Source organism: Leptodactylus fuscus, chromosome 5 (assembly GCF_031893055.1).
Source record: "Leptodactylus fuscus isolate aLepFus1 chromosome 5, aLepFus1.hap2, whole genome shotgun sequence".
Lineage (NCBI taxonomy): Eukaryota > Metazoa > Chordata > Amphibia > Anura > Leptodactylidae > Leptodactylus > Leptodactylus fuscus.
Window position 1 is genome coordinate 126,870,846 of NC_134269.1, and position 26,336 is coordinate 126,897,181.

The 26,336-nt window shown below is 38.4% G+C and overlaps 1 protein-coding gene across 1 annotated transcript in view; it reads left to right on the forward strand.

Annotated features, from left to right (window-relative positions):
* Window positions 1-26,336, forward strand: part of GRM8 (glutamate metabotropic receptor 8) — a 744,367-nt gene that overhangs the window by 588,882 nt on the left and 129,149 nt on the right. The window contains exon 6 of the mRNA XM_075274172.1: window positions 13,495-13,695. Within this exon, the coding sequence (XP_075130273.1) occupies window positions 13,495-13,695 (201 nt within the window). The remainder of the gene's footprint in view (window positions 1-13,494; window positions 13,696-26,336) is intronic.

Below are 26,336 nucleotides of genomic sequence, written 5' to 3' on the forward strand. Positions count from 1 at the left end.
ATAATGGATAGACCATAGGCAAATGTGTGGGCTCTTATCTGTAACAATCCTTTCTCTTTGTTCTTATTTATTTTGTTGAAGTCGTTTTGTATAAGTAAAGTTTGGCATAGGTCCATTGCTCCTACTTGAGCTTTACTAGCATCAAAGGGTCTGATAGAATATAGTTTATATTTCTATTTCTCTGTACCATAAAGTAATAGAGGATGGATGTGACATACTTTCTCCTTTGTAAGGTTGGTATTAGCAGCTCTTCTCCAGTGATATACAAACTATAATTAGTGTCTAATTATTAAAAATGCTTTCCCGTTCTGATATTCTTCATTGTCAGGCACACTATGAACGCAAGTTAGATGAAAATAATATAGAACATGATCTTGTAATTGTATTTCAATTGTATGCATTTCGCGCAAGGTAGTGATGAATGACAGATCTTTGTGAGAGCGTCTGAGGTTATCAGCTTGAAGCAGATAATTAGGCATTGAGTATTTTCCTAAGTGGTTGCATTTTAAGATATGAGGATGGATGGATGAACAAAAAGGAAGAAAGAATTGAACATAATGTTTAGAACGAATACAAACAAAAGGAACACAAGCTCATGTTTCTTGGAGTCAATACTCTTGTCTCTGCCATGTTAACACCTACACATAGACTGTGGATAATTACAGTTGTAATGGGGTTGGCAGGCATTAATATATGTTAAACTGTTGTGATAATTATCCCCTCAATTAGCTTTCATAGTTTGAGCATCCAACACATAAAATCTACTGTATTGTACTATTCAGACATGTTCTGAAACCAATGTCATGAGTCAGACTGATTTGACATGTCTTAGTACTGTATTGGGACAGAACGTACAGAACCTACCTAGAGTCTATGAAAAGCACTCACATCATAGTAGGAATAAATATATTGGCCCAGATTAACTAATATTGTCTAAAAGTTAGACAGTACAAACTCAGACTAGACAATCTGCTAGATTTATCAATGTGTCTGATGCTCTTTGATAGTTCTGGAGTATTCTTAGACTGTCTATTCTAAGTTTACACCTCCTATAAGTTGACTTAAAAGTTATTTTCGCATCTTTGTTGCACAGAGGTGTCGGGACATACCCCGTTCTCATGAAGCCACACCCATTTCCTGTGAGGTCACACCCTGTTAGGAAACTGACTAGGTAACTGGTTAGGTAACTGCGGCCATGATATGGGCGTCAATGTCATTTCTTCTGCACAGTCCAGGGTTGCAAGGGTTAACCTGCCTTGCAACAGCCGGGTGTGGTCGACTGGTTGATCGACATGTGTGTCAATCAATGGGCGCTCGGTTTGGGCAGCTGGGCTATTTGCTGGTGACCGCCCCTTGCCTATATAAGGGGGCTGGTCTGGACGCCCGGCGCTCTATGATCACATTTGAAACATGAAATGATGTGTGTGTGTACATGTATGGGTTCCAACCTGTAAAACTGAATTGACCCTAGCTAGTAAATGACCCCTGAGATAGTAATGCCACTGTTAGTCAGGCAGCATGCTGCCTTGAATGTGTGTGGTGTAACTCAGTAGGGTCAGCTAGCATTCCTTCTCAGACAGGGTGACTGGGAGTGGACTTGGCAGTAGTTGCCTGGGTGGTTGGGTGGAACTGCACACAGGGTTTACTTGGTCTCTGGATAGTCCTGGAGTTCAGGCTAGCCAGTTTGTTTATTTGTGCGGCTGCTCTGACTGCACAGGGCTCTGTGAATTGCAACAGAGCACACCTGGTCATTTAATTTAGCTGCAGTGACAGGAACTGTTAGCCTTTGTTCACACCAGGTTGGTTAGTAGTCAGTGGCCCAGAAGGCTCCGTGGGGTTTTCATTTAAGTTTTTTTTTTATAAACCCTGCTGACCATAACACACCCCTTGCACTCAAATTGGAAAAAGTATCTGAAACATTCGATAAATGTAGCACACACCATGCTAGACTGTTTTTAAAAAAAAAAAAAAAAAAAATCAGTGGCACTGGGCAAGATCTGTAAGCAAAAAACTTATTAGGAATGACATCTCTACATACTCACATGAAAAGGCATCACGATCTTGTTTGCCAGGGGAAGTGAGCAAGGCTGTTCTATTCCCCCTGGTGGTCTTTCTTATAGTCAGGGCACATCTATGCCTTGCACATGGTGGTTATCATCATCACCAACTGTTTCTCCTACTCCTCCTATTTCATGCCAACGTCTAATTTTTCTACAAAACCATTGCCTTTTCTAATATAACTTCCATGTGTGTCTATAAAACCATGGCAAGTGCCTTTTCCTAAAAAAAAAAAGTGATATTGCATCATGTTGTAGATTTTATGCTATGATTAAGAGACTTATGCCTTGAAATGCACAAGCAGAGTGATATGCATGATTTTCCCACTAACCTTTAAGGTGCAGGACAGAGCAATCCTGGGTTACACATTAGATGGAATATAAGATGCCTTTGGTATAAAGTGCTAAAGATTTAGAGCCAAAGTGTTTAAAATTCTGCTGCATTATTTTCTCACTATCACTTATGTCTTGTATTATATCTATGCATATTAAAGGGTTCTACAGGGAATAATAAAGTTTACCAGTGTTATATAGGGAATAATAAGGTTTACCAGTGCATTCCCTGTACTGGTTAAGGTTTACTATGGAGCCCCTTTTATTACCTGTGCAGTGGGGAGGTATGGAGGTGGGAACTCTTGTTCCAATCTGTCTTCCCCTTCCTGCCACTTAACTGACAATGATGCCACTGACTTAACCCTATTTGGGCTGCAGGCCAATTGAGTGGAGTTGGTCATGTAACCAAGTGTCAGAGCTTCAGCATGGGAGGCGAGGGAAAGAGAGTGCAGTAATGTATTGCTAATCTTTATTGTTCCCAGGATGACCCTCTAAGAGGATGGTCGGTCCTCTTTTTCAGAATCTGACTGGTTGATGATGTCACATGATACAGTATTATACTGAATCTGCTTGATCCAAAGCTTCCATGCAGTTCTATTCTATTAGGCTCATCCAAATATAAGTCAACCTTTCAGACTTTCGGAATATTTAAGTAACTGAAAAATGAAAGGATATGATATTTTATTTCCTTTAATGTCCATAAAGAAAAAATATCAAAAAAAGATACAAATTAAACTTCAAAATTTAGTGACAGATAAACTTTCAGTATGATGTTCCATTTGTAGTAATTTGTACAATATTTCGAGATTTTCCTTCAAATATTATGTTTATGTTGTACGTATTCAAATTACTTAAAAGTATCAACTCTCAAGACGATGTAATTAAACTAGCTTCAATTGTGATTCATGTGAAACATATATTGGTAAAGACACTGATAGAATAGTAAGCAACAAATAGGTTGTTAAAATGCAAACCATGTAATTTACATTTTATTGAGAATTGAAAAGCATTTTATTGCTTTGATTTGCATGGATAGGGGAATGCACAATGGAATGAAGCCTAAATGGAAAAATAAAAATTCTGGCAGGTCTCAATGTTTTGATGTTCTTCAGTTAAATCCAACAATTTAGGATCTTTATTACCGCAGAGAGCTTGCAAATTTCTGAGCATGCTATTGAAATAGTTTATTTTCCACACCTTCTTTACAACCCTGGCAACCGTTTTATTAATCACTGTAAACGAGATTTTTAAAGCATGACTAGCAAAAAGTTTATTTTTGTTACATCAAATTTATATTAACATCCCACCTCCTAATAGACCTACAAAATTGTGGCTGTTGGAGCTTTCCTCTTTGGACATAATTTTGAAATATTGTCATGTTATTTTCCTAACATTAATTGGAATGGAAATATCTATCAATAGCGTAATGAATTTAATGTTGATCATACTAGAAAACTAAATCTCAGAGATGATCATTCTGCTGTGTGCTATTGTACATTCAGACTATACTGCTCACTGGATATTGTGAAGCTCTGTAATCATGAATTACGACCTTCTGTTATCAGGGACGATAAACCATAGCGAGAGGTTCCTGGGGCAGTTTATATCTCACCCCATTCTTAACACATGGATGCCTGGTAGAGCATTCATGTGTATGGGGGTCAGGAGAAATAGCTAATGGCTCAACAAGTACACAGCTCATATCTATTATAGGAGTATAGGCACCTTAAATATAGCTTGGGTATGGTGCATAAATGTACTAAATATTGTTTTCTATAAGCCACAAAGCTAGTTTTCTATTAGAAAGTTCTGATACAGTTCATTAGAACCAAATGGTGAAACTATACTTTTGATGACTTGGAACACCAATAGCAAGCACCACAACTAATAACTGGCCTGTTAGGCTTAGAGTTCACATGAGGTTTTTTGGGCCAGATTTTGATGCAGAATCCGCTCAGAATCCGGCTCAAAAAAATGCCTTCCATTGACTTTAATGGGAGCCGTTCACTTCTTTTTTCTGCAAGTAATTTGTTCCTACTTGCCGAACAAAGAAGCGACCTGTTCTTTATTGCCGTGGATTCCATGGCAGAATCCGCTGCAGCGTCCGTGGCGTGACACCTACCTCCTGACTAGGCCCATTCATTTGGGCCTAATCTGGAGCAGAATGCCAGGATTGGATCCCGGTGCACTGCACTGGCATCCAGTCACAGCCAGCCGTTTTTTGGATGGGATTTTGAGGCAGCCTCCACCTCAAAATCCAGTACAAAGAACTCTGTGTGACTCCAGCCTTAAAACTACTCCAGCTTTTTTGGAAAGTTACAAAATGAACTGGTACACCAAGAGGACCATTTTCTACAACAATATTATCTGAACAAGAAACAGTGGACAAAAATGTATTTAAAGCCGGGGGAACACTTTGTGAAAATACAGTGTGTTGGCCACGTTGCAAATGCTGCAGCTGTGTTTTATATTACCTGCAAACTATAAATCCCATCCAGACATTGCAAAAAAAAATTTGGTGTTTTCCGTATAGATATAAAAGAGGCTGAAAGTTCACAGGCTGAAAAGAACGCGATCCATTTCCACTGCAGTCTTTTTCCGCAGCATTTTTTGGCTGTGGCTCAGTATGTGGGGTCTTAGGCTAAGGGAGATTATGAAGGTTAAAAAAACATTGTTATAGAAAAATAACTGAATAAAAATGGAACCTTGAATTGTGGCAATTTTTGCACAAAGGAAAGAGAGATGTAATTTTTTTCTGATATAAAATTGATTTTCAGACATATATTTGAATATTATTCCATTGTATAAATGTAATGTATTAACATTTTGTGATGGCATATTATATGTCATTCAGAGAAGATTCATGGGTCTAAATGTGGCAAAAAAATGTAAGGTGACTTATTTTGTGTTCTAATAATGGAACTAAAAGGGGGCAGGTATGGCTGCAGTTAACTGCCTCTGGTCTGGGTGCCAACATTGGAACCTGATTGGAGAATTATATCTGGATCAGGTCCTGACAACAGCACCTGGATTAGATGCATGTAACAGCAGCCATCTATCAGACACTCATGTGCTGCAGGAACATTGTAATTGTTGGGTGACTGCAAATAACATTGGTACCAATATTGGTATCTGGTCAGAGACTGCCTGAAAAGACTATAATATCCTTTCCTATCTGAAGTAGGAAAGCGGCACTCACAGGAAAAAGAGGCTCCCCAAATGAAAACCCCTATGCAAGTGTGAACCTAGCGTCATGCAAAACTTACTGTACAAATTCCTTCTCGAGATAATCCCCCTACAGTCTTTCTTCCTCATATTCTCTCTCTCTTTCCATATACAGTATATGTACTGTTCTAGAAATTTTGTTAGGGCGGGCTCATATCTGAAAAAGGAACCCATTGAAATTAATGGGAGGCTTTTTTTCAAGTGCTGAAATTCCACACCAAATTCCTCTCCTTTTTCCTATGTGTGAATGGACCCGAATAGTACCATTTCATATTTTGTACCATGTAGTGGAAAGCCCAAAATGGCTCCTCCTTAAGACAGACCGAGGCGGATAATGCCCTCAATCAGTGCGACCGCCTGTATAATACAGCAAAGACAAGTTCTTTTTTTTTTTACCCTAGCATGGGTCAATTAGCATAAGCATGATGGGTTTTTTCCTTCCTTTGGATCAAAAGTGTAGGATTATAGGTTGTACTTAATAGAAAGGTGTGTTCATCCGACCTAATGTAAGTTACTATATAGCTGTGTGTTGCGGTTCTGTATATACATAAAAATATTATTAATGATGACACAATCGCTAGACTGCAGAACACTGCAGTGAGGTCTACAAGCCCCAAAGAGGACAGCCGTCTGCCTAAATACTCACTATCAGTTAAACTGCACTGGCAGTGGTGTTTGTGCAGTTCTAAATGTGAACAGACTGCAACCAAACCTCACCAGTTGGCTTCACTGGAAAAGAGCACCTGTGTATGGCTGATACAGCAAGGCTGCCAAGGGTTAAGCGTCACCCCAGGTCAGCAACAGAACATGCTCTGCAACAGCTAAGAGCTACAAAGTGAGTAGACAGTTAAATGGGCTACTGATTCCCACTGGCAGAGCAAAGGAATCCTACCTAGATCCCTAGACACTGCTCCTACCATTAACTGGAACCTGGCCCTAACCTCCTGTCTTAAGGTACTTAGTCAAAGTGTGAGCACCGAGCGGGTGTTGTCTCACACCATATAAAGGCTAGTCCCCGCCCAACAGGGCGGTGGTCATGATGATGTCACCGATCATGCTCAGTATGGGCAAAACGGGACTTAGCCTCTGAGCGGCTCCAAAATGTCTGAGCATGCTCAGTGGGCCGAAAGCTGGACTTAGACTCCAGACACTTAACTGCACAATGCCAAGGGCGAGGGTTGGATTGGCCCGCAGGTGGCGCTATGCGCTGGAAGCTTGCGGGACCCAATCCTAACACTGTGTCACCAATATGCTGTAACAGTGAAACATTAATACAAAGTGATATGCTGTCCATCCTGTATGTGTCCATGAGTTGCCATCCATGGCATTGTGCTGTTAATAACAACCTGTTGAGTATTTTGCTAGCATGTTGAGATATTATATGCAATTTACTAATGAGAAATTGGAATAATTAACCAAATTAAGTGGTTTCTGTGCTGTGTATCATGCAGTGAGGAATAACATAAATCCTGTACTTCCACCATCACTGATATGCCTCATTTCGCAGTCCATACAACCATGTATAGTACATAAGACATCAGCACTATAAGGCTTCCACCAACCACTGAATATTGGCTGAGACATGGTGCCAGAACATCACACTGACTCACAAGACACGTGTCTCTTTTGTGTTTTGAATGTGTAATACATCTGACGGTAGCTAATTGAAGTAATCCAAGATGAATTGCCATTTATTCGTTTTTTTTTCTTGTTTGTTAGTTTTTAAATTAACATATTGGAATATTCAGACCTGACCTGTGATGAAGCAGTTCGCCCATCTTTAGTTAATGTACTGTAACTTGTTCATATATGGTCCTAGGTTACCATTTACATGACTTCAGTTATACCATGTGTTGAAATAACACATAGATAGATAGATAGATAGATAGATAGATAGATAGATAGATAGATAGATAAAAAAAAATAAAAAAATAAGTGGCACTCCAAAAACTTTAAACCCGAAAATTAAAAAAAATAGTTGGATTTATTCCAAAAAGTGACTATTTGGTCCTGACAAAATAAGCCTTTTTTGAGGCCTATATGAGGACTGAGCTGTCACTTTTTGGAATAAATCCATAAGTTGTTTTTTTTTTACTTAAGTTTTTGGAGTGCTGTCTATTTTTTGATTATTTATATGGGATTATATAGCCTGATTCTGAGGCTTGCAACCAAATACTGCGTTGAATTCTTGTATGTATGTATGTATGTAGATAGATAGATAGATAGATAGATAGATAGATAGATAGATAGATAGATTTTTACTATTATGTAGCTTTTTGACTAAACAAATCTGTATGCACATATTTTACCTGATCGTCTTTAGTATAACTAATGTGGTAGTGACAAATTATCTGAAAAAAATAATCTGCATGACAAATTTGCAATGGGTACATTAAGGTGATCATTGTTCAATAGAGTAATCACACAAATTACATGCCATACTTATAATTCTTCTGGATATATTTCAGAAGACTCACTATTTTTTTGATATGTTCGTGATTCCTATCGTTGAAGACAATTATCTGTAACATCAGGTCATAAATCAGTTTTATTGGTGAGTGTTATCTTTCAGTAGATTTAAATGATTCACTCTAATCTTTTTTGCCTCTCGATTTTATCCACAGTAATTCATTGTGAATTCATCATAGCCTATCACGAACTTCCCTTAATAACCTTAGATAAATGCAAATATTAGAAAGAATATAAATATTTGGAACATTCCTTATAAGATATTAAAATATACAAGAACATCATCAATTTTATATTTTAGATATGAATAGATATATATATCCAGACTGTAATATGGATTGCAATCATATTTAGTGGGGGATATTACATATGGTAGAAATTCTAAAGTTCTCCCTGCCTATTCCTTTTTGGGGGTGGGGGTGGGGGTGGGGGGTTCTTGTTGAATGGTTAGGGTAAGTTCACATGTGGTTTTTGGATTGGAACCTCAAGCGGAGGGCACCTCAGGTTCTGATCCAAAAACCGGGTAGTCACGAATGAAAGCTGGTGCACTGCATCAGCATCCAGCCACGCACTATGCTCCGGATTTTGCTGCATTTTTTTAAGCCAAAGCCAAGAATGGCTACAAAAGAAATGGGAAATATATAGAAAATTCTTATACTTCTACCTTCTGCTCAATCCACTCCTGGATTTGGCTCAAAAAGCTACAACAAAATCTGCAACAAAAAAAAGCTGCGTTTCCGCAACATGGGGCCTTAGCCTTAATGAGGGTTTGGTAATGATTTTTTTTTACACACCGTGCCCCAATAAGATATATTGACCCCAGTAACAGGAGAAATACAGTTCCTATAATTACTGCAGAGCTGATCTGTGTCCTCTAGGACCCAGCATCTCAGCAACGCACCTTACAAATACAGAATGTCAATTAAAGAAAATAACCATATATCCCCTTTTTTACAATCAATGTAAAAAGACACTTTGAGACTAAGGCCCCATGTAGTGAGCCACAGCCAAAAAATGCTGCAAAAAAAGTCTGCAAAATTTTTCTCTGTGGACTTTGTGCTGCTATTATACTTATTCAGAATACACCATTGTTTCTGTAGGTATAATTGACATGCCGTGATTTTCAAAAATGCAAGTGTTTTTGAAATCGCATTTTTTCTGCTCAATTTTTTTTTATCAAGATAAGATTAGTCAGAACCCCACCCACTCTACAGGTAAGTCAAAACGCAATGTTTTCGCAACGTGGGGCCCTAGCTTCAAGCTGTCTTCTCTTTTATTCTGTATTAGCAAACTAAAATAAAGTATACCGCCTAACAGATGGTTTCCCCAGATTCATTAGTTGGTAGACAGCATGAATTCTTGTTAATTTGCTTAAATAATGTGACCAAATAAAAATAAAAATTAGTGTCTCATTCTCTAGATTATGCTAAAATAAATGTGAATGGTGTGTAAGATGACCTTTAAATAACAGCAGTCAGCTGCTAGCTACTGAACAAAAGTCTACAAATCTGGATTACTTCAGTGATGAAAAAAAAATAAATCAATGATAGTTGTTGCTTTCCCTAAATTAGTGTTTGCTAAAGACAAGAGAAACTTTAGTTTCCATTTATAATATGGTATATAAAGTAAAAAAATGAAACACCACAAACAGCAGCACACTGTAAATAATAAGCATTAACTTACATTGTAAACTGGAAATATGTTATAGCAATGCAAATAGAAGAGTCAAAACAATGAGGGGAATTTATTATACAAGAAATCTGCAGGAAAAAGATGTACATTTCTGTACAAAAGTTTGCAATGTTTTCTCTTTTAATCTGCTCTCACCACTTTCCAGAAACCGAGCATGTCATGCATGGGTATGAAAATGCCAGGCTTCATAAATCTACTCCTCTGTGCCAACATGTCAGACATTCTCCTTTCTGGCTTATAGATAGGAATCACTCCTATGACATCAATATGACCTAACTGGGCATATAAAAGGGATGGTCTTGTTGATGTATATGTTCAAATACCTATGGGCAATCCTGGAAACAATTCACTATATAGATATATTTATACAACTACAATTATAAAATTCATACATGTCCCTTACTTTATATCGCCATCTATAAAGGACTCAAAATTCTACAGTGGCAGCCAAAAAAAATGCACCACCAGTGGATTTTGTCAATTGTATGTGATATGTATAAATTGAGTCCCTACAGATGATATGTATACCTCCTACTACGAAATCGACTGAAAAAGGTACAAAATGTACATGTACAAAATTGCCAAATACTCGTCATACAGGAGAGAAGAGGATAGAAATAGAAAAAGACAAGAAAACATTTTCGCTACAATCATTAGATTTTGGGAAATGGTGCGGGTTTTTTTGGCCGCCACTGTATATATATATTAGGAAGTTGGTTTTACAGTGCAGTGTATCAGTTAAACTGTTAGGTCACAAATTTTTAGTCATGTCCTGGGGAATTTATTGTAGTCTGGTCATGCTTATTGTGGGTGAGCTCTTCTTTACTTTCCTTTATTTACTCATATTTGTTTCAATAACTCAGCAGCAAAGCAACAATGTCTGCATGTTCTTATGACCAAGTGTCACTTCTTATAGCAGTGGTTGTTAAACTTGATGCACAAATAAAATTGTAAGTGTTGTACTAAAAAGCAACAGTCTTTCAGACAAAGTCTCATCAACAATTAACTTTAGGTAAAGTCCTTATGGGCACACAGTCTGGAAGAAGCACTGCACAGGATGACAGCTTCCTGTGCTCTGCAATACACGTGTAACACGTGTTTTGCAGCTACATCTAGTGAAGCAGTGATCAGCAGATCACTGCTTCAATCCCCCATGGGGACAGAAAAAAAAGTTAGAAAAAAGTAAAAAGAAAAAAATTTAAATAAGTTTAAAATAAATTAGAAATATATAAATCCCCAAAAATCCCTTTTTCCCCATATAAAATGTTTCTTTATGTAAAATAAAGAAAAATAGAAAAAAAACATTACATATTTGGTATCACCGCATCCGTAATAACCTGAACAATAAAATTAAAACATTATTTAACCCGAACGGCCAATGGCATAAAAAAAACCGTACAAAACCGCACAAAATAATGATTATTCACCAACTTTGCCTTACAAAATGTTCAATAAAAAGTAATCAAATGGTCAGATGAAAACCAAAATGGTACCAATAATAATAAGAGGTCATCCCGCAAAAAATAAGCCCTCAACCAGCTCTGTCTACCGAAAAATAAAAATGTTATGCCTTTCAGAAGATGGCGATGCAAAAATAATTGATTTTTTCCCTTAAATTGAATTTTATTCTGCACAAATAGCAACGCATTAAAAAATAATGTAAATGAGGTATCGCTTTAACCGTACCAACCCACAGAATAAAGGTAACATGTTACTTATGCTGTACGCTGCGCGGGAAAAAATGCTAAAAAGCAATGCCAGAATTGATGTTTCCTTTTACATCCCACCCAGAAAGAGTTAATAAAATGTAGTCAATAAGTTACAGGCACCCAAAAATGGTGGCATTGAGAAGCACATCTAATACCGCAAACACCAAGCCCTCATATGGCCACATTGCCAGAAAATAAAAATAAAAATCTAGCTTCTACAATGTGAAGACAAAAACCCCAAAAGTCGCCAAATCATTAGGACATAAGTGGCTGTGACTAGAAGGAAATGTATAAGCTGTGCGAGCGTTTTCAGGGGACACCCCATATTTAGAGCTTATGAGCGATAATACACCAGCACTGACCCCCCAGAATGCCCCTGTTCCCCGTCTGTGTCATAGGAGCTAGTGGGAAGATAGAATGGGATTTGGTGTAACCAATTTACTCTGCACAGCTTAAATATTCACTTCGGGGTTACTAATGCTTACTACATCACTTGATAAATTCTTTGAGGGGTGCGGTTTTCAAAACAGGTTCACTTTCTAGAGGTTTTCACTGTTTTGTCACCTCAAGGGCTTTGTAAATGCGACATGGTTCCTGAAACTGATCACAGCCAGATCCACCCTCTAAAAGCTCCTTGGCACGCCTTCCCTTCTGCGTCTCGCTGTGCGTCCATATGGGGTACTATGGTAGTCTGGAGAACTTGCATAACAAATTGTGGGATGTTTTCTCCTTTAACCTATTGTGAATATGCAAATTCTAGGGCTAAACGAAAATATTAGTAAAATAAAATCAAATTTGAAAATTTCACCTCCATTTTGTCTTAATTCCTGTTAAGCATTTATAGGGCTGAAATACTTGATATATGTTGTTTTGGCTTATTTAAGGGGTGCAGTTTTTAAAATGGGGTGATTTATGGGGGGTTTAATACAAGGGTCTTTCAAAACCCCTTCATAACTGGATTAGTTATTTTGAATATTGTTGTTTCACTTGTAAATCTTATAATGTCTGTAAAAAATAAAAGGGTGACTAAAGTTTGATGCCGACATAAAGTAGAGATCTGGGACATGAGATTTATGATATAATTTTAGCGGTCTGACTATCTGTATGCAATGCACATCATTTCAAACTTTATAAAATGCATATTTTTCTAAATTTCCACCAAATTTGCTATTTTTTTCATAATTAAACACAAAACATATCAACCAAAATTTACTACTAACATGAAGTACAATGTGTTACGAAACCACAATCTCAATCACTTTGGTAAGTTAAAGCGTTCCAAAGTTGTTGCCACATAAAGTGACAGATGTCAGTTTTGAAAAATCGAGCTTGGCTAGGAAGTCAAAAAGCGCCATCGGCGGGAAGGGGTTAAATAGATATTGTTAATTACAATAATCACATTGCGTCTTTGGTCGCTGTTCATATGTATTATTATGACATATGTATTTCATAAAGGGAGATTACAGATTCGATGACTCCCTCACTATGATATCCATATGCACTCAGGTTCCCTCTCTATTAGCCAATGCAGAAAGTGTATGCAGAGAACATCTACTACTCTCATGGCAACAGCTCAAAACTCAAGACCACTATCAGGGCTCCTGGGCCACAAAGCAAAATATTTATTGTATATGTAGGACTCTCAATTACCATGTGTTATCTGTAATAGTGATGTTTTCTATTGTGTTGCCGAGTCCTTTGGACTCCCTATCGCTCTAGGGTTCGGTATCAAATGCTACCTCTGCACCTCCCTATTGATATGTTTCTGCATATAAGTAGAACCCTTTTTTTGCTATAGTTGGATTACATTAACTTCCCTTATTAGTATGTTCAACATATTTTACTATATCCGATCTATAAGCCAGAAAATTAATTAAACTGATACTTAAGGTTACAATAATGTTTAAATATATTCCATGGTATATCAGTCACTGGTGAATAAAACCAATGGCAAAGTTTGCTTTATAACATCATCTGTAAGTAAGAATTGCTTTTATACTTTATTTCAGGATTAGAACGCATTGGGAGAGATTCCAGCTATGAACAAGAGGGAAAGGTCCAGTTTGTTATTGATGCAGTGTATTCATTGGCTCACGCACTCCATAGCATGCACAGAGATTTTTGCCCTGGATATGTGGGTCTTTGTCCAAGAATGAAACCTGTGGATGGGAAAGATCTTCTTGGCTATATACGGGCTGTCAACTTTAATGGTGAGTAATCTTTTTGCATATACAATAGTTTTGGATAAACAACAGTTTAACTTGTACTATATACTGTGTTCTTAAATGTTTTTCTCAAGACATAGAGTACACGTAGTTTCAAAGGTATTTATTGAATTGCAGCAACAGAACATCAGCAAGACAAAATAACGCTATGTAAGACAATAGGGATAAAATTAAATAAACAAGAACAAAGTGGAAGAGAAAAAGGATGGAAAGCGCTATAGTTCATGGGTCTAGGAGGAATGGTGGTCCCTGCCATTGGTGAAAGAACTGAATACTCGGACATATCAACAAATTGGAGCTAAAGGCAATATGACAGATCAGGGATAAGATAAGACAATCCTTTAATAGTCCCACAGTGAGGAAATTTCAGTGTGTTACAGCAGCATGATAATAAGGATACAGGACAATAACAAGTAATATATTACAGAAGGAGACACACATAAGCTCAGAATAGCAGATAGGAGAAAAAAACTAGGAGTCATAGCAGCTAAAGAAAGAAGACTTCAGGATCATTTAGCTCTCTCTTTTCGCTTGATCTGATGTAGATTATACAGCCTGGTCGCGGTTGGAAGGAAGGACCTGCGATAACGCTCCTTCTCACACTTGGGGTGAAGCAGTTGGTCACTTACAGTGCTGCCAAGTGCCGTCAAGGTCTCATACATGGGGTGGGATTTATTCTCTAGCATGGAACTCACCACAGACAGTATCCTTCTGTCATCCACCACCTGTACTTGCTCCAGGGGTCTCCCCAGGACAGAGCTGGCTCTTCTAATCAGCCTGTCAGGTCTATTTCTGTCTCTGGTTAATATACTGCTCCCCCAGCAGGACACACCAAAAAAGAGGGCTGATGCAACCATACAGTTGAAAAAGGCCTTAAGAAGTGGCCCCTGGACTCCGAAGGCCCTCAGCCTCCTGAGCAGGTAGAGTCTGCTGTGGCCCTTTCTGTGCAGCACATCCAGGTGATCATCCCAGTCCAGTTTATTATTGCGGAGCACACCCAGGTAGTTATAGGTCTTGACTATCTCAATGCCTGACCCTTAGGGCTAGTTCACACGTGAGTATAAGGGGAGGTTTTTGACAGCGGATTTCGCGTCCAAAACCTCCCCTTATAATGGTGGTCTATGGAGACCGCTGGGCTTCTGTTCTCCGCTAGCGGCGAGCTGCTGCTAGTGGAGAAAAGAAAGGACATGTCCTTTCTTCAGGCGGAAGCCGCGCTGTCTCAGTCGCGCGGCTTCCGCCCCCCGCAGCTCCCTCCTATGTCGGCTCATTCATTTGAGCCGACAGCAGAGGGTTAAGCCGCGACAGCGATGGTCGCGGCGGGCGGGTTTTGACAAGAGAGAGACGCGGCTCGCCGCGGCTCTCTCTGTGTCAAAACCCGCGCGGGCAGTTCACGTGTGAACTAGCCCTTAGATCTCCACCGGAATTGGAGCACTTCTCTGCTTACTAAAGTCCACCACCATCTCATTGGTCTTCCCAGCATTAATCCTGAGGTGGTTCTGCTGGCACCAGTCCACAAAATCCCAGTTTAAGTCTCTGTACTCCCTGTCATCTCCATCAGTGATGAGGCCTACTATTGCAGAGTCATCAGAGTACTATTGTAAGTAACAGCTGGATGAGTTCCACCTAAATTCAGCAGTGTACAGTGTGAAGAGAAATGGGGCAAGAACTGTACCTTGTAGTGCCCCCATACTACAGATCACAGTGTCAGACACACAGTCCTGGGCTCTCACATACTGTGGTCAGTTTGTGAGGTAGTCGGATATTAAACCTATTAGTCCAGAGAGACCATATCCTGTCAAAATGTGGGTGGGTATCCGAAATAGTGGCATTGATCTTTCATGGAGCATGGTTGTATCAACATGTCTAATGACATCGGATAACAAAAAACTTAAATATTTCCAATTAGAAGCTATTAGTACATATTGGAGTAATTTATATTGTTCAGATCTAATAACAGGAGGCTTAAGGACAAGTAGGAAAACTGGATCAGTTAAAACATAGTGTATATTTAAAGGGAACCTGTCAGGTGTTGTTTCATTATAAAATAGGCCCATCACGGACAGGATGAAGTATTTAGGTTTCCATTGCTGTGACTAGCAAGAGAATGGCATGACAAGGCTGAAGCTGCTGTCTGCCCACTGTGATTATTTAAGTCAAGTTTCATATGACATTTCATGCTGTCAAGCATATATAACTTTACTTTGTTGCAACAAAAACATTACAGAGCAGTCCCAATGGTACGGGGATTAGTTTATATTTCACATGATATTACTGGTTTATGGTGAAAGACCACTGGACAGGATCACTTTAAGTGCTGCAGTTCACTCCTTGATGCCATATTGATCAGACAAAGAACTAGTTTTCTACCACTTTTTACATGTTATTAAAGTCTATATAAATATTAATAAGATTAGTATTGCAATCAGTTACATATATAGACTAATTGTGTACTACAACAACATGGTGAGAGTTATTAGCTTCTTGTTTTTTTAAGAGGTTTTAAATATATTTAAAAAACAAACATGCAATTGCCCACCTTTCCCAATTATACATACAAAAATAAATAAATATATTAAAATCCACAATTTGTATCGAAAATAGTCCAAAAAAAAGCTATGGTCAATAGAAGGGTGTCATAAGCGTTGGAACTACCTCTATGACAAATCAAACTTTGTGACTAGTTTTTTTGCTCAATATAACACAACATTATTTTAAATTAGTTTAATGGGGAGTGATATGACTTGTTGTATATTGGTTTTCTTAGACTTAACATAACAAAGGGACCCCAAAGCTCCTGCGAGTAGTGTGCAGTATTCATGCTTGCTACAGGCACATTGGTTCTAGAAGGAATAAAATTCATTACATTTGGTCTTTTTTTTTTTCCTCTGGTCCTTGTTTTAATATATTGAATGAATTGCAATACTTGGCAAATAATTAGAACAAACACATTCATAATTTATTCTGAGATTTGCAGTATTACTAAATCTTCATGTTCTATGTTTTCTGGGTTAATACTCAAATGCTGAGCACTGATATTAGAAGTGGACTTTCAATTAGTTTATATAAACAAGTAAAATGTGGATTTATACTAAATGTCAGTCCTATTAGAATTAGTCTTGAATATCTATGTACTTGCAGTGCCTCTAAACCTAATAGATATCAGGAACACTGTTTATCACAATACACTTCACTGACCGCAGCTGGCAGCCTTTTTGAGAATGCACAAGGTCATTCTGAATTTAGTTTCCAAGTGGAAACAGTTTTTAGCTTCAGGTGAAATACCCAAAGTGCTTGGTTGCTATAGATATACTCCAGGTAGCGATTTGGTATTCAGGCTATTTGAGTTGGTAACCTTTATAAGAGCTTTTCACAATTTTTTTTTTTACCATATAAAAATCAAGCAAAGCATGAGATGACATATAATTGCAGACTTTGGAAATAATCAATGTATTTTATTTAAAATTTCAAAAAAAGTAGTATATACGCACACACTATATTTATATATATATAGCTACATATATATCTCATCCTATAGTGGCTTGCAAAAGTATACATACCCCATGAACTTTTTCACATTTTGTCACCATACAACCACAAACTTAAATGTATTTTACTGAAATTTTAAGTGATAGACGACACATAGTAACATAATTGCAAAGTGCAAGGAAAATGATACATGGTTTTCAAAATTTAAATCAAATAAAAATCTGAAAAGTGTGACATACAAAAGTATTCAGTCCCCCATTTTCTGATACTCCTAAATAAAATCCAGTGTGCACAATTGCCTTCAGAAGTCACTTAATTAGTTAATAGAGTCCAGCTCTGTGTAATTTAGTCTCAATATAAATATACCTGTTCTGTGAGGCCTCAGTGGTTTGTTAGAGAACACTAGTGAAAAAACAGCATCATAAAGACCAAGGAACTCACCAGACATGGATAAAGTTAGTTTACAGCATGGTTAGGTTATAAAAACATATCTCAAGGAGCACTGTTCAATTCATCATCAAAAATAGAAAAATTATTCTACAACTGCAAACCTACAAAGACATGGTTGTCCTCCTACATTGACAGATCGAGCAAGGAGAGCAGAAGTCAAAGAAGCAGACATGAGTCCCATGGTCACTCTGGGGAAGCTACAGAAGTCCAAAGCTCAGGTGGGAGAATCTGTCCACAGGACAACTTTAAGTTGTGCACTCCATCTGGCATTTGTGGAAGAGTGGCAAGAAGAAAATCAGAGCTTAAAAAAAGACATAAGAAGTATTGTTTGCAGTTTTCCACAAGCTATATAGGGGACACAGCAAACATATGGCAGAAGAATCTAGTCAAATAAGACCAAAGTTGAAATTCTTGGCCTAAACGCAAAGCGCTATGTGTGGCACTGCTCATCATCCTGAACACAATCTACGGTGAACCAAGGTGATGGCAGCATCATGCTGTGGGGATGCTTTTCTTCAGCAGGAACATGGAAGATGTTCACAGTTGATAGGAAGGTGGAGGGAGATAAATACAGGGCAATCCTGGAAGAAAACCTGTTGGAGGCTGAAAAAGACTTGACACTGGGAAGAAGATTCACCTTCCAACAAGACTATGCCTCTAAACATACAGCCAGAGCTACGGTGGAATTGTTTAGATCAAAGAATATTCATGTGTTAGAAAAGCCCAGTCACAGTCCAGACCTAAATCCCCTTGAGCATCTTTGGCAAGACATGAAAATTGCTGTTCACAGACGCTCTCCATCCAATCTGGATGAGCTTGAGCTTTTCTGCAAAGAAGAATGGGCAACAATCTCAGTCTGCAGATGTGCAAAACTTGTGGATACATACCCCAAAGATCTGAAGCTGTAATTGCAGCGAGAGGTGGTGCTACAAAGTATTGATATAGGAGGCTGAATATTTTAGGTCATCACACTTTTTAGATTTTTATTAGAGATGAGCGAGTAGTATTTGATTGAGTAGGTATTCGATCGAATACTACTAGTATTTGATTCAGAGCCAGTGTTGATTGGTGAATGCTATACATTGCTGTTATGAGGGAGCTGACTCTCTTTCTCATAGGAATGAATTGACCAGCATTGATTGGCCAGTGTACAGCATTCGGCCTAACATCGCTGGTTCTGCCCGAGGCTCGTCTGTGAGGAGGCGGAGTCTAAAATCAGACCACAATGGAGACTGCTGTGGTCTGATCTTAGACTCCACCTCCTCACAGATGAGCTTCCGGTAGAACCAGCATTGATTGGCCGAATGCTGTACACTGGCCAATCAACGCTGGTCTATTCATTCCTATGAGAAAAAGTAAGCTCGCTCATAACAGCAAGCTGCCAGCTCTCCTGACTAGCAAGGATGAGCCTGCGACAAATCAACGCTGGTTCTGCAACAGGTTCATCCTTGCTAGTCAGGAGAGCTGGTAGCTTGCTGTTACGAGGGAGCTGACTTTTTATCAGCGCAACTGCAAGTGCTGTGCAGTTAAAGTGCACGGTCCCCATAGACTATAATGGGGTCCGTGCGCTTTAACTGCACAGTGCTCCTCCTAAACACTCTCCTCCTGCTACTCGTGGACTTGCTGACTCTCCTTTAGTCGAATAGTGGTTTCCCCTGAAACAAGCATTTTTTCCCATAGACTATAATGGGATTCGATATTCGATCGAGTAATCAAATATTGAGGCTCTTCTGGAAACGAATATCAAATCTCAAATATTTCACTGTTTGCTCATCTCTAATTTTTATTTGATGAAAATTTTGAAAATCATTTTGCTCCACTTCACAATTATCTGCTACTTTGTGTTGATCTATCACTTAAATTCGCTACAAAATACATTTAAGCTTGTGGTTTTAAGGTGACAAAATGTGATAAAGTTCAAAGGATATGAATTAGAGATGAGCGACAGTTTCGAATAGCACGCACACTTAGGAATGAATGAAAGCGGCCTGCTACGTCCATTTATTCCTATGGGTGCGTGCTATTCAAAACTGAGTTTCGAATAGTACTCGCTCATCTCTAGTATGAATACATTCAGTCCAAAGAAAGAGTATATTATATTAATGGTACTTTATTTCTGTCAAAATATCCTGCATAGAAGTGATGGAGACTAAATCTGAGAAAATGTAGATGAGAGGATTAAGCTATGTTCACAAACAACATTTTCTTGGTGTGAAAAAGTGTGTGCCAAAGTGCTTAGGGCTATGGATACCCTCATACTATCTTCAGGTTGTCAATTATTGTGGCAGGATTTTCCCACAAAGTTCAGAATTTGCAATGGAAAATAAAGGTTAAAAACCCATGGGTGGACTGAGGAGAAATCTGCAAGTTAACCGCAGGAAAGTCAATCTGATTTTACAGAGAAAAACTCTGCTGAAATTCTCTAAGGACACTCCCTGTGGAACATTTGTGTAACTTTAGCCTGAGAACTTTTAATTGTATTTTAGCATTTTTAATATGTTATCTTATATTTTGTAAGTGTGTTCTAGGGACCCTTAAAACTGCCATTAATGAAAACACTATAGAGAGAAATTATGATCTGCAGTATTGCAAAAGATTTTCATTACATTAGAGGCTAAATCATAAATATAAGCACATCTGAAAGGGCACATAGTCAGGTTTTACAAATCTCCAACAATGCAGATGTCTACAGACTTAACTGATCGCCAGTTTGGTTAAAAAAGAAGGATACAGCTTTATGTAATATGACCCCTACTGTTTGAACTTCAATGATTCCAAAATGTACCTCTGTATGCCTCCAATTTCTTTAGACATGTACAGAATTCAGACTCAACAGAAGAATATTGTGTATATATATATAATGCATCATGGAGCGCTATATGGTGGCATTTGGAGTCCCTGTCACTCAATAGTATAGAACTGCAGGGCTCTCCATGTGGTACCATACAAAGTCTAACAACTTGCAGGGAACTGGCTTTTTATCCCCAACTCCTACCAAGGTAACTTTCAGTCTGTAGTGTGGCCATAGGAGTCTCAGTGGTCTCACTTGTGACCAGGCCCCTAAGCAAGGGGACCACACAACCATCCTCACCAAACTCCTGCTCTAGTGAATTGTATACTTAACTTACCTTCCTCCACAACACTGATGTGGCACTCAGTTGTATGTTTACTAATGTCCTCCCAGCTCCGCAGCTTCTCAGAACCATTATAGCAGGAAACAGTGTAGTCAGGAGAACAAAAGAGAAGGGACACAGCTAGACAACACCATGCTATGTATGAAGAGAAGTTAAGTATACAATTCACTAACGTGGTCTGGACAATTTCTGGTTTGAGGGGATGGCGGTTATTATCAATATGGGGGATGGGTAGAACTATTACCTGTGGGTAATGTTTGTGAATGGAGTCAATTTGCAATTTGTAATGTAATGAAAATAATACAATGGTAAAGTTTTCTAAATGGTTTTGGAAACACCCATGTTACTGTGGACAGAGCAGGAATAATACAGGGTGGAGACTTCCGGAATTTGTTTAAAGCAGGGAGAAAGAAAGTCAAACTATATAACTCAAGATATTTGTCTATATTTTTTAGTTGCCTGCAGAAATACACGTAACAATGTTCTATATACTGTATGTAGAATGCAACAAGCATGTAACATGACTATAATGTTTACCAACCTGCTCTTATTCAGTGGTGAGAAAATGCACAAAAAAGAGCCATGTGTCTGTATATATTAAAAATCTTTGTATCTAAAGAAGCATTGACTGCTTTTGCTTAGAGATAGACTATAATACTATAACTAAAGAAGCTGTGTTCAGCTATTGTTACACTTGAGCAGAATCCAGAAAGGGATATAAAAACAACCTTTTCAAGCAATAAATACATAAACAAACATAGAAGTAAAATGAAACGCTTAAAAAATAAACTATTTCATTACTACATACTGAAACCATTAATATAGATAATAAAGGGGGAGGACAAGCACTGATGGCTGGATGAAGAAATGAGATGTTACTCGAGATCATTTTGAAAAAAAAAAAAAAGATCTTCCACAAAGATGCAATTTCAAACAACTGGAAAGTTTCTTTTGTTTTTGACTTTTCTCAGTGTGTTCTGTTTTTTTATAGTATAGTTTGAGACTCTGTAGTTTCAGATAATTATAGTTGTTTCCCCCATAGTTCTGCTCATGCATGCTGGAAGGTGCTTCACTCGTGAATGTCTGAGTAATCTGTCTAGTTCCAATTTATTTCAGAACTGTCAGTGTACAGGTATTTACTACATCTACAAACATAATATCTAGCAGGACCAACTAGTATGAACATTGAAGCTAGTACATTTCATATGTAAATCTTCTTAAAAAACAAAAAAAAAATAGAATTTTACGATTATTGTATTTATATTGGGGTATTTCTTCATGTCTGAGTATACAAACGTGTTCTTTAGTTGAACAATAAATCTGCATAATCAAAAAACAGCACCTTGTTCATTTATAAGCTGTGGCTGGCATTACAGGACAGTTCTTTCTCTTAAATGCTGATTAGTTTTTCTAAAAATCTGACCTGTTTTCTGTCTTTAAGCAACCCTTTTAAGGTAATCTCTACAATCTTTCCTTATAGACAGAGGGAGTAAGTGTAACAGTATTTGATATAGGTACAAAAAAAAAACAGGAGTTCCTCATTTGGACAGTTTGGACCTTTACAAGGATTTCCTAATGCACCCCACAGGTCTATCAGTGGGGGTGTAACGTATTGAGCAAATAGACAAAAATAAGCGGCACCACTGAAATATTATGACTTTTGTTTTGATTCTGTATCACTTTTATACCATTTCTAGTATGTGAAGCAAAAGCCGGATAGCCACGTTGTCACATTGAAAAAAGCCGCAAGGCCAATTAGGTGGTGCTGTCTGTATACATAGTCCATACAAAATAGTAAAAAAGTAGAGCAAAAACAGGGCACTCAGTGAGACAACAGGTCTACAAACAGTAGACTTAATTTCATTTCTTTCAAATCCAGCGCATAGGGACAGAGTGGATGGAAATACATATAGTTAAGCGACGATCGTTTCATGCATTCTGCATTTCATCAGGCTTAACTTGGTAAGCCTGACGAAATGCGGAATGCAAGAAATGATCGTCACTTAACTATATGTATTTCCATCCACTCTGTCCCTATGCGCTGGATTTGAAAGAAATGAAATAAAGTCTACTGGTTTTAGACCAGTTGTCTCGGTGAGTGCCCTGTTTTTGCTCTACGTTTTTACTATTGTGTAACGTATTCAGATAAGGATAGTAGTAGCAGCAGGGGAGAATTCATATTGACAAAATTCTTCTGTCACCCCAGTGCTTTATCTATCCGGGTGTGTAGGCCATGTAGAGAGAATCAATAGGGGAATTTTTTGAACTGCCTGAAACCCCTGTGCCCCTTACACCTGTCAAATGTATTTTTCCAAATAGGAATTGATGATACACCACTCAAGGGCAGAGTGTAGGCTGCTATACTGCTCATCCTGAGCATAAAATCCCTCTGTTCAAACAAAACTACATTATGGTGCATTACTGCATCTCAAATTAACTTTCTATTTTTGCACCAGTACTACTTACAGGAACACCAGAAATCTGTAGGGAGAATACTCTAAGGATACTTGTGTGTTATTCACGTGACTGACATGTTCAGAGTTAGAACAAAAATTTGTATGCATATAATGAGAAAATTAAACTCTTGAGATTATTACTATCATTCCTTTGCTCTATTGCAAGTTTTGCTGCTGTGTATTGCTGAAGAAAATAAAGTAATTGCTTTGGATTATAAGATGAATAACATATCCAACCCCTAGTTTCACCATCACTGAAATACCTTGTGTTCCTGCCCACATCTTATATACTTTATGTGAGATCAGCACTCTATGGTGACCACCTAACCCAGGGTATAATAGGTGTAGGCCCAAGAGAGGTGTAAAAAAACAAAACATTTATGCTCACCTTCCCTCACCTCTTTCTGGCCTCCTTGCATAGTCTGGCAAGCTCTGTCTTCCTTCCCTGCGCATGTGATGTCTTAGAAGTGCCCCAGATACCAGCTCTGTTGCTCTTCTGAGACATCAAGCTTCCAAAGAAGGAAAAAACAGATCGATTAAAGATGTGAGGAGCCCCGCAAAAGGTGAGGGAAAGTGGGTATAAACAAATTTTATTTTTTACACTCCACTTGGGCATGCTTCTATGATACTCTGGTGTTTGAAGAGACCTCAGAGCATAATTAAATGAACTCCAAAGAAAAAATTAATCCAGCACAAAGGAGCATACTGTAAAATGTAAAGCTCAACTTTTAATACCATCGCCAAAATCTGCACCAAAATACTCTGTGTGAATGCACCCTTAAACTATATAGATAAGAGAAATCTTATGCAAGGTGACTAATCCTGACATGCTCTTTAAGACTTCAGGCATGGCCCAACAGTGTCTGTGTCTGATTTATAAGACAGCATGTACCTCTTAATAAATCAGATGCAATATATGATAGTGCAGGAGATAAGAACACTGGCATTGAAAATGCAGTTTTTCATAAATCTCCCCAACAATCTGTGCACAGGCCATATTTCTAGACCTTAACATAGCTAGTGAGCTATGACAGAGTGAACTACTGAGTAGCCGGAGTATTACAGTATATGGAATAAAAATGTCAGTTCGATAACACCGTGGCCATTTGAAAGGTCACTGCTTCATAACTCACTATGATGCAGTGAGTTCCATTCACACAGCTGTGTTCAGTGCGGGAAATACAATATGCGCATGAAATGTTGGGGAGCTTTATGAAGATTGGTACTTTCAATGTAAGTCTTCATATCTCACGTACCAGCTTGGTGAAATTTGCAAATTCTTAGTTGGGTTGGTTACCTTGACCAGTTATATAACAAATGACATATATATCACACAACGACAGTTACAATATAATTTCATGTTACTTGTGATCATCTCAACTGTTAAAATATTATAACAATATATATTGTGGTATATTCCCAGGATCCTTTCTTGTCCAAGGAAATGCTTGAGGTCATGCTAGGCGTCGTGTTACATCCAATGTCAAAGTGTTTTGGGTGATTAATTGGATTTTCTATGGTAAACTTGCAAAACTGTTTGTCAGCTAAGCCTCTGCAGCGCCGTGTGCTATGAACTGGAATGCCAGAGTTTAAAATTAGAGAGAAGATCTCAGAAAACCTTAGGCATTCAGAAAGGCTAATTGTTGTGAAATGATGTTTTCACTTATTTCTGAGAAACGAGTGCGTGAGCAGTTCTGAACCTAACATCCAGTTAACAGTTTAAGATGAGCAGCCTCTTGGCTGCTGAATATATCTTTTCAAGTGAATTTGCAGTGTAAGCACCCTCTTCATTGCTATAATTATAACTACTTGACCATGTAGGAGAATACCAACAGCTTACAGGTAAACAAAATTTGTTATTGTAACACAGTGTCACAAACACAATGCCAAAATAGAACACTAGAAATCTACTCAACACAGTAACATGATGTACCATTATAGTCTGACAGCTCTCACTATTAGAGATGAGCGAACAGTGTTCTATCGAACTCATGTTCGATCGGATATTAGGCTGTTCGGCATGTTCGAATCGAATCGAACACCGCGTGGTAAAGTGCGCCATTACTCGATTCCCCTCCCACCTTCCCTGGCGCCTTTTTTGCTCCAATAACAGCGCAGGGTAGGTGGGACAGGAACTACGACACCGGTGACGTTGAGAAAAGTAGGCAAAACCCATTGGCTGCCGAAAACATGTGACCTCTAATTTAAAAGAACAGCGCCGCCCAGGTTCGCGTCATTCTGAGCTTGCAATTCACCGAGGACGGAGGTTTCCGTCCAGCTAGCTAGGGCTTAGATTCTGGGTAGGCAGGGACAGGCTAGGATAGGAAGGAGAAGACAACCACAACAGCTCTTGTAAGAGCTAAATTCCAGGGAGAAGCTTGTCAGTGTAACGTGGCACTGACGGGCTCAATCGCCGCAACCCAGCTTTCCCAGGATCCTGAATGGAATACACTGTCAGTGTATTCCCGTATACCCGATATATACCCCCGATACCCGTTCCAACGGTGTGCCCCCCCACCTTCACCCCAGAAATACCCTGCAAGTCCCCTAGCAATAGAATTGGGGCTATATACACCCACTATTTTTGCTACTGCCATATAGTGCCATTGTCTGACTGGGAATTCAAAGAATATATTGGGGTTACGTGCACCCACAATTTTTACTACTGGTATACAGTGCCAGTTTCTGACTGGGAATTCAAAGAATACATTGGGGTTATAAATACCCTCATTTCTTGCTACTGCCATATAGTGCCAGTTTCTGACTGGGAATTCAAAGAATATATTGGGGTTATAAATACCCTCATTTCTTGCTACTGGTATATAGTGCCATTGTCTGACTGGGAATTCAAAGAATATATTGGGGTTACGTGCACCCACAATTTTTACTACTGGTATACAGTGCCAGTTTCTGACTGGGAATTCAAAGAATATATTGGGGTTACAAATACCCTCATTTCTTGCTACTGCCATATAGTGCCAGTTTCTGACTGGTAATTCAAAGAATATATTGGGGTTACGTGCACCCACAATTTTTACTACTGGTATACAGTGCCATTGTCTGACTGGGAATTCAAAGAATATATTGGGGTTATAAATAC